Source organism: Lipotes vexillifer, unplaced genomic scaffold (genome assembly GCF_000442215.2).
Source record: "Lipotes vexillifer unplaced genomic scaffold, Lipotes_vexillifer_v1.1 scaffold61, whole genome shotgun sequence".
NCBI classification, from domain to species: domain Eukaryota; kingdom Metazoa; phylum Chordata; class Mammalia; order Artiodactyla; family Lipotidae; genus Lipotes; species Lipotes vexillifer.
The window spans coordinates 1,024,738-1,034,820 of record NW_006787051.1 but is presented as its reverse complement, the minus strand read 5'-3'; the positions used below and the strand labels follow the sequence as shown (position 1 = coordinate 1,034,820).

Here is a 10,083-nt window from a genome sequence, read left to right as displayed (position 1 = left end):
GTGTGTGTGTGTGTGTGTGTGTGTGTGTGTGTGTGTGTGTGTTTTGCGGTACACGGGCCTCTCATTCTTGTGGCCTCTCCTGTGGCGGAGCACAGGCTCCAGACGTGCAGGCCCAGCAGCCATGGCTCACGGGCCCAGCCGCTCCACGGCATGCGGGATTTTCCCGGACCGGGGCATGAACCCGTGTCCCCTGCATCAGCAGACGGACTCCCAACCACTGGGCCACCAGGGAAGCCCTCTAATGTATCTTTGAATCAGTGATGCCTAACCTAGTACCTGGCACTTAAGAGTCACTAAATGGATGTTTTTTAAATTCAACTTAATTATAATTAGAAGAGTGATCAGATCACTGTGGCTACAGTAGTAAAGTGCTAGGAAGGGAGGGGAGTTGGAAAGAGGGGGAAAAAAAGGAAAAAGATTCAAGTTATATAACAGCAATTTTTTTTCATATTTCACATACATAAAGGCAGCATTTTGCCTTGGAAAGAATGTTACAATGAATCCCTATTTCTTGACACACTCCTAACATTATAAAAGGCAGTTTAGTGTAATGGACTGATTATAGTCAGACAACCCGAGTCCATTGACTATACAATGCTCCTTCTATAAGCTAATTTGACAGAATATTTATGGTCCAACTACTGAAAACTGGTAAGAAATACGTTAAGATTCTCAAAAAATAAATTTGTACGTGGTAGAGAATAAACACACAAAATTCACGTAACAGGAAATATAAATTGGTTTAAAATATTAAAAACATTCAACACTACAAACAAAAGATGCAAGTTGAAACAACAACCAGGTAGCTACTTAAACCCTGTTACATTAGCAACCTTTTGTTCACATTATACCACCTGATGGTAGTAGATTGACTGTTGATATGTAGCAGGGCTAACTGGCATAGATATACTGGAAAGCAATTGGAGCCCACTGGTGATAATTAACTATTAAGAAATTTTCCCCAAAGGGAGTAGGGTACTATAGATGTAAAATATTATTTATAGTAATAAAAAATCAGATGCTAGAAATACCCCAAAAGAAAGGTTAAGTAAAAAAAAGATTTATCTACCTTCTGGAACATATAGTCATCACAACAATTGCACAATAATGACTGTTCATCATGGAAAATTATTATAATAATAGTAATAATGGCTAGTATTTATTGAGCATTTTCTACATGCGCAGTACTACGGTAGGTATTTCACATGCGTTATGAGATAAGTACTAACGTAGGGTTGCTAGATTTAACAAATAAAAGTATAAGATGCCCAATTCAATTTGAATTTCAGATAAACAATAGATATCTGTTGTTTATCTGAAATTCAAATTGAACTGGGCATCCTGTATTTTATTTGGGTAATAGCACTCCATTTTATTCATGAGAAAACTAAGACACAGGGATTGAATAACTTTCAAGGGTCATACAGCTAGTAAGTGGTGATAAAAAGTTAAGTTTACAAAAAAGTAGAATAGTAAATTTTGTTTATGAATAATTTCAGGCATACCTTGCTTTATTGTGCTTCACAGATATGGCATTTTTTTTTTTTTTTTTTTTACAAATTGAAGGTTTGTGGCAACCCTGCATCGAGCAAGTCTATCAGGCCATTTTTCCAACAGCACTTGCTCACTTCATGTCTCTGTCATATTTTGGTAATTCTCCCAATATTTCAAACTTTTTCATGATTATTATATTTGTTATGGTGATCAGTAATCTTTGAGGTTACTACTGCAAATAAATTATGACTCACTGAAGTCTCAGATGATGGTTAGTGTTTTTTAGCAATAAAGTATTTTTAAATTACATACTATTTTTTAGACATAATGCTGTTGTACACTGAAGAGACCACAGTATGGTGTAAACATAACTTTTATATACACTGGGAAAGCAAAAAATTCATGTGTCTCACTTTACTGTGGCGGTCTGGAATCAAACCTGCAATATTTCCAAGGTATGCCTGCATAAACAGGTGAAACGTGTGTACCCATGGATCACAGATGAGGGGAAGCATGGACAGGTGATACTACTACCACCAAATCCATTTACTGAGCAGTTACTGGAGCACTTACTCTGCACACTGTGCTGCAACAGCCTCGCCCTGTTCCATTTTACAGATGAATAAAGTAAAGAGTTAAATATTTTGCTCAAGGTCAATAAAGCTAGTAAGGGCAGGATCAGATTCTGACTCCAAAGCTCATTCCACTTTGTCATCTTGATGTTCTGGGTGAGATTTTTTTTTTTTTTCTTTCTTTCGAGTGCAGTTCTATCAGTGTTGGTATAAAAGTTTTGGTGTGATAAAATACATGCATGAGGACACATGAATATTTCAAGGAGATCTGCAAAGCCAAGTTGCTGGGGTTTGCCTTGGTTTAAAGCCATACTTCAAGCCAACCCAGTGCAAAACTTGAAAAGAAAAAGTCGTGGTGAACATTTATGGCTCAAATTGTGATTTCATTTAGAAAGTAATAATACATACTCCATACTTATCTTTTGGAAAGGGAGACTGCTCTCCCACTGATGCCCCCCACTAAGCTCCTCCCTTTCTCTACACACCTGAGCACATGAACTTGTTAGTTCCCTCAAGTAAGTCCCTTAGGAAGGGATTATGATTTTTTTTTTTAAGCCAACCACATGAGAAAGCCCACGAGCACACACAAACACAAAAGTGCCAGTATGCTTTTACAATGAAAGCAATGCCTGTGCTCTATACATAACAGGGAATTTTAGGATGATTTCCCTTAAGTGTCGGCTTAAGTTTTCCTTGAGAGTTTAGCCCACATCAAGAAGTTTGCTTTTGACTGTTTATTCTGAAAGAGGCAGCTGGCCACAGGGCTGCCTGTGATGCCTTTACCACAATTTGCTTTTGTTTTTCCCTCTTGATAATTACCTCATGACTAAACCACTCACTGGTCCATGTAGGGGAATCCCGTGGAGATGAAAACACACTTGTTTAAATAAAATATTTATGAAGAAGCCCTAAAATGTCACTGAAGTAATGCAAATTAAATCTTCACATATTGTGCATCCAATATGCCACTCATTCCTTAGAAGACTCTCTAGTTCCTGACTGCAATTAACAGTAATTTTAAAAAATTAATCCCATTGTGCATAATCACACCAATGTCTATTCATAAAAATCCAGTGTTTTAAGGATGATTTTTCACTTGACTACCTTTGAAAATCTGAATTAAGGTTAAAGTTTAATCTCAATGATTATTTTGGAGATTTTTCCTTAGGAACTGCATTTAATTATTATTTTACATGTACATCTTTTTATAAGTTATTTCATTCTAAATCAATATAAGGTGACACTAGTGACGGTTCCACATTCTGGCCTTTCAATGAAATACTTTGGACATGATTTTCTCAATTTGTTCTTTTTTTTCCCCAAATTGAGTGGATATAATAGATTCTCATGATATTTTTATAGAGTCCTTCAAATAAAAATTGGGGGTGATATTGTCAAAAGAAAGTTAAGACTCAGTTAGTTGATTTGGGTGATGGCTGTACAAGGCAACAGTCAAGGCCCCCAACTTGATACCATCTTTTCTAATTTTGCAAAAACGAAATGTGAGCTGAGCTGAGAAGAGTTAGGTGGGTTCATCCTTCACTTGTTGGCCTCAACAGTTGTCTTCCACTTGGTGAACATTACAACCAACAGAGGAACTTATATAAAAATATACCGATACCAGGCCCCACACCCAGAGATTCCAATTTAACTGGTCAGGATAGAGCTCAGTCATTGGTAGTTTCTTGTTTGTTTTATTTTTGTCTGTTTGCTTTTTAGAGCTCCCTAAATGTTTCTAATATGCAACCAAGGTTGAAAACCAGTGTAGAGAAAGCTTCTCTTGACTAGGGTTAACATCTACTTAGAAAGAGGGGTCATCAGTGATGTGTCGTAAAGAGGGGCCATCAGTGATGTGTCGTAAAGCTCTATTTGACACCCTGACCAAGTGAACATCCTCTAGTTCACCAGAAAATGAAGAAAAAACTCCCTAGAAATACAAAGCTGGAATGTCAATGGAAAACCAGTATCCTGAGTAAAAGAATTCATGACCAAGATACTGAGCAATGTCCATCGACAGATGAAAGGATAAAGAGGATGTGATATGTGTGTGTGTGTGTGTGTGTGTGTGTGTGTGTGTGTGTGTAGTGGAATACCACTCATTCATACAAAAGAATGAAATAATGCCTTTTGCAGCAACATGGATGGACCTAAAGAATATTATACTAACTGAAGTAAGTCAGAAAGAGAAAGACAAGTATCATATAATATCACTTCTATGTGGGATTTTTTTAGAAAGATACAAATGAATTTATTTACGAAACAGAAATAGACTCACAGACACAGACATGGAAAACAAACTTATGGTAACCAAAGAGGGAGGAATAAATTAGGAGTTTGGGATTAACAGATATACACTATTATATATAAAGATAGACAAACACAGGGACCTACTGTATCGCACAGGGAACTATACTAAGTATCTTGTAATAACCTAGAATGGAAAATAATCTGAAAAAGAATATATTGGTGTGTGTGTGTGTGTATAAAACTGAATCACTTTGCTGTACACCTAAAACTAACACAACATTGTAAATCAGCTATACTTCAATTTTAAAAAGTAAAAATAAAAATACTGAGCAAAATCTGTATAACTGCATAGAATTTAACCTACATTTAGAGATTAAATCCATTATAGAAAAACAGAACAGAGAAAGGACATCTAAATGAAAAAAAAAACTTAGGAAATTTTCATTGACAACAACTCCTAGATTCTTAGTATATGTGATGTGTTTACCTAAAAGCTACTTTGACTTAGGCTCAACTCTTTTTCTTAAATGGAACCCATGGCCTTGGGCTAGTTTAGCTCTCTGCACTTCGATTTATTCAGATATACCAATCTCTTTTGGCAATGCTTCTCAAACGTTAATGTGCCTATGAATCACCGGAGGATCCTGTTAAGACACAGATTCACATCAGTAGGTCTGGCGCACAGTTGAACACTTTGAGCAGTGAGGTCTTAGAAGATGTTAAGAGGATTAAAGGAAATGACTTACATAAAGTGCTTGGCACAGATGTGGTTGGCACCCTTCAGAAGAAAAGACTTACAAGGAAAATAATAAAACATGGTTAAAACCTAGAAATCATTCGATCCAATCTTCTTTACTTTTCCAGATGTGGAAACAAAAGGATGAGAAAAGTTACAATCGCTACCCCCTAATAGCCAAATGGAGAAGAGACTAATTCTTTTTTGACTGCAATAAGTATAATCGAGATCAACAAGTAGAAGTTAAATTGAGCTTTTCATTCCACACAAGGAAAGACCTTTTAATAACTGCTGTCCTACAATCAGCTGGCCCTCTTGAGGAGAGAAAGTGAAGTCCCCAGTTACAAAGTATGAGCATTGAGCAGTTGATAACATTAAAGAAGACTTCCATACTTCAGGTCCCTGTTGAACTTAGAGACATCGCACATCTAATATGTACACACACAAAAAAATCTTTAATAAAACAAAAAAATTTTTAATAAAACAAAAACTTCCTTATTTTCCTCCCCACTCCAACTCTGCTCCTCCTGGAGTCTTGCCCTATGCAGTAAATGGAGTTGCTTAGGTCAAAAAGCCTTGGGGGGCTTCCCTGGTGGCACAGTGGTTGAGAGTCCGCCTGCCGATGCAGGGGACACGGGTTCGTGCCCTGGTCCAGGAAGATCCCACATGCCGCGGAGCAGCTGGGCCTGTGAGCCACGGCCGCTGAGCCTGCGCGTCCGGAGCCTGTGCTCCGCAACGGGAGAGGCCACAGCAGTGAGAGGCCCGCGTACCTCAAAAAAAAAAAAAAAAAAAAAAGCCTTGGGGTCATCCTTACCTCCTCTTCTCTCACCACTCACCTCCATTCCGTCAACAAATCCTAGTACTGTATCTTCAAACTGATGTCCACTATCCCCTTTGTCTGGGTTACTAGAGTAACCTGCTAACAAGTTTCCCTGTCTTTACTCTTGAACTTCAACAGCATTTTCTCAACACAGCAGCCAGAGAGTTGCCACTTCTCTGTTAAAACCCTTCTCATTCAGAGTAAAAACCAAAGTCCTTATAATGGTTTAGAAGGCCATACATGATCTTCCCCCTCCAACCGTTAACCGTATTTCTTGTCATTCTCTATCTTATGCACTCTGCACCAGTCACCCTGGAACTCAACTATTCCTTGCATCACATCAAGAACGCTCCTATCTCCTGACCTTTGCCCTTGCTCTTCCCTCTGCTGTGAAGGCTATTCGCTGAGATTCACAAGTTTATGCCAGACATTGCCAATATATGAAACAACATAATGACACCTAACAGAAGGATTGTAATTGCTCTCTATGGAAAAGTGCTCACCCTCACCTTAAAGATCCACATTTTACTTTCCATAGTTGGTACAGATGAAGGACTGGGTGAGGTATTCCAGTTCCAATTTATGACTTAGTTTCATCAAATTCTCTCTCAATACCAAGTTAGGGAAGACTAAGGACTGTACGCCTACATCAGAGCACTGCAACTACCTGGGCAAAGAATCACCTTTCTGATGGCCCAGTGATTTGTGAGCCAGGCTTATCACACCACTGAAAAAATGAACAAACATCCTAGATGTGGTATCACTCTGCTGTCCACAGGGAATTATATCTGGTTTCTCCTTTCAAAACCAAAGTTCCTCAGTTGAGTTTGAGAAAACCTAGCTACCACTGGGTAGCCAGGGATGAACAATGGGCAGAAAAAGCTGAAACATGGCATTCATGTGGGTTCCTTTACAGAAAAGGAAGTCACGCATTTACAGAGACGACTCTCTCTAGGGACCCACATGCTAGGGCTGCTGCTAGGCATGGTTGTGCCAGGTCCCACTACACTGCAGCAGCAGTGCCATTCACAGCTTTGGGCAGGGCAGCTACTCCAACCACTCAGCTTTTAGGGCTCGGAAGTTAAAGGCACTCTTGGCTTGGGCAACCAAACAGCTTTACAGGGATGCAGACAAATGCATCTGATGTAAGAGTTAATGTGGGCAAGGAGAGGAAGGAGGGAGATGAAGAGAGATGCTGGCCTGAGTTGCACTGCCCTGGAAGAGAGGGTACACTTTGGATGTGGGCTTCAGCCTCAGTTCCTCTGACCTTGCACTCACGGTCCCCCTCCCCACGCCTGCCTCGTGAACAGGCTACTTTCTGACCCAAATCAAAGATCACGAGGGTCGGGCTTCCCTGGTGGCACAGTGGTTGAGAATCTGCCTGCCAATGCACGGGACACGGGTTCGAGCCCTCATCTGGAAAGATCCCACAGGCCGCGGAGCAACTAGCCCCATGAGCCACAATTACTGAGCCTGCGCGTCTGGAGCCTGTGCTCCGCAACAAGAGAGACCACGATAGTGAGAGGTCGGCGCACCGCGATGAAGAGTGGCCCCCGCTTGCCGCAACTAGAGAAAGCCCTCGCAAAGAAACGAAGAGCCAACACAGCCATAAATAAATAAATAAATAAAAATTGAAAAAAAAAAAATTATTAAAAAAAATCACGAGGGTCATGGGGCTACCTCAAAACCACTGTGCCCTAGTTTAAGAAAGCAGAGCAGTGCTTTCAGGAACTCAAAGAGCAGCACGGCATACTCTTTATCTATGGCTATTTCTCAGCCAAGAAATCAGATGTGTCTTTTGTAAGGAGTCTTCTCTGTGATTCTTCCTCAGGGGCTTCCCAGTGCAGGGGCTGAGGAAAACTTTAGAACATGGGATCTAGCTTGAAGATTAAGAGGAGCAGAGGCACAAAATCAGCCAAAAAGATGTGGAGTGTTAAACATGCAACTCGGCGAGAGGCCCCATCCATCTTCTCTTGTAAAGCCAAAGAGGACCGCTCACGTGCGGTAACAGTGGGAACTCCTGGCACAGTCAACAGGCAAAGAAGTGGCACGTTTCAACACTAACACTTCCTTTGGGTGAAGCAAGCTAGATTATTTCTTGTTCTTGCTGCTTAAGGACAGAACTTTCCCCAATGAGGACACCATCCTGGGCCCCCAGTTCATGAATGAAGTGCTCTTATTACTGTCTGCAGTCTGTGCAGCACATCAGTCCAGCAAGGAGGCACTCAAAGGCTGGGCATTAAACCTCTGGGGAAATCATTTGAAATCAACAATATTTCTTGACTTAATTCTCCACTTTGAAGTAACACATTAGTGATCATCCCATAAACTTAATTAACGTAACCACAGGCAATGCGGAGCAATAATCTTTCTTTTACCAAAAAAACGCCTTTGAGTAGGGAAAATCTGATATAAACTTTTATTAGATGACTTCTCTTCACCCCACAGACCCATTTTGGATATACTATCAAGGAAATGCTATTTAAGTCAGGCTCAGTGCATACCTCTTTATGAATCAAATAATTCTCTAATTTATCCTTGGGTAAATGAATTTTTACATAATGGATTGGCTTAAAATGAGGTAAATTCATACTGGATACTTTGCACACCAACAGCTCATTTCCAATATTTATACACAGGAATATCAGGGGAAGGGCCCTTTTCTTACCCCATCTTTAACAATCCAACCACAATACGCTGTTTTTTTTTAGTATTTAGGTTGAGAGACTATTCGAGAAAATGATTCCTCATGGTGAGAAGAATCTCAAGTAAACATTTGGAAGCAGAGTGTCTTTCAGTAACCAGCAGTGGATGAGAAGATGTGGGAGACCCAGGACCCTTGGGGAAGGCAAACGGCTCCACTAAAACTCCCCCTTCCAACCTTAACTGGTCAAAGGCCAAAATAAATGAACTTTCCAAAGTTAGGAGCTTCGAAACTTTCACTAGGAATAACTGTAGGTGCACAAGCCATGACCCGTGAGCCCATCGACCTTCGTGTGCCCGGTGGCGGAATCTGGTTGAGCCGGGAGCCCAGGCCCAGGCCGCCTCCACGCCGAGAGACCCGGAGGGAACGGGTTCAGGCCCGGCTGCCCAGGACCCGGAGCTCTCAGTCCCCGGCCCAACGTCGGCTCCCGCCCCGCCCTTCTCACCCCAGACCAAGGACAGGAAATGCGCACTCCGGGAAGAGGATGGGGAGCGCCCGGTGGGATTCAGCCGCAGCCCGGGGCCGTCCCCAACTCCCAACTTCCCAGAGTTTCTCCTCTGGCCTCGTCCCCCTTCCCATGGCTCGCGAGAGCGCCGCGGCCTCTCCTCGCCCGGAGCGCAGAGCCCGGGAAGTGGAGCTCGGAGCTCGGGAGCCGCCCCCAGGAGCCCCGGTGACAGAAGCGCAGGTGACGGGCGTGGTGCCTCCAACCCCGCGCCAGCCCACCCGGACCCGGCCTCCATGAAGCAGCCTCCGCCGGGGTCCCTGCCCGGGTCCAGCATCAGGCCACCGTGCGCTAGCTCCTGGTGCCCTCCCCTAGCTCGGTGGTCACCCGCCCTCCTCCCTCCAGTCCGTGTCGTTCTCCTGCCTCAGGGCCCGGTGCGGCCCCAACTCCCAGCCCGGGGCCCTCCGGTCGCGCCCGGCAGCAGCGGCGATACTCACCTGGGTCTCGGAGCCGGGGTCTCGCGCGGTCCCGCAGGTGGTAGATGAAATCCTGGCAGCTGTCGTGCTCCAGGGCCCCGCGGGCACAGAGCTCGGCCAGCAGCTGCAGCGCCTGGTGACAGAGCGCGTCCCTGGCCCCGGGCATCGCCCCCCCGCATCCTCGGACCGGGCCCGGCAGGCGGGCGCGGGAGACAACCCTCCGCCTGCCAGCTCAGAGCCGCCGCCTCCGGGCCGTCCGCGCTCGCCGCCAGGGACCCGCCGAGAAACGGCCCGAGCCCAAGCCCCAGCCCCAGCCGGCCCGGCCTCCCACCGGTTGCATGCAGCTCTTGGCCAGCCGGTCAGTCGGGCTTTCTTTCTCTCCCGCCCTGCCCCTCCGTCCCTCCGCCGGCAAGGAGGAGAGGCGGCGCCGCACAGCCCAACGCGCCTCTCTCCTAGCGCTCCGCCCGCCCCTCGTGGCCGCCGCGGGGCGGGGCGGGTCAGGGGTGCGCGCCAAGGGGTAGGATCCCGGCGGCCCCTGCCTGAGCGCCGGCGGGGGAAGGGGGGCGCTCGCGGGCTCCTAGAGGAGCGCGGG

General features: G+C 44.3%; 1 protein-coding gene across 1 annotated transcript in view; it reads right to left on the bottom strand.

Moving 5' to 3' along the window:
• The window catches only part of SYT9 (synaptotagmin 9), a 157,052-nt gene extending 147,221 nt beyond the window's left edge, over positions 1 to 9,831 (bottom strand). The window contains exon 1 of the mRNA XM_007459868.1: positions 9,513 to 9,831. Coding sequence (XP_007459930.1) covers positions 9,513 to 9,657 — 145 coding nt within the window. The 5' untranslated portion in view covers positions 9,658 to 9,831. The remainder of the gene's footprint in view (positions 1 to 9,512) is intronic.
• Between the last annotated feature and the right edge of the window lie 252 nt (positions 9,832 to 10,083).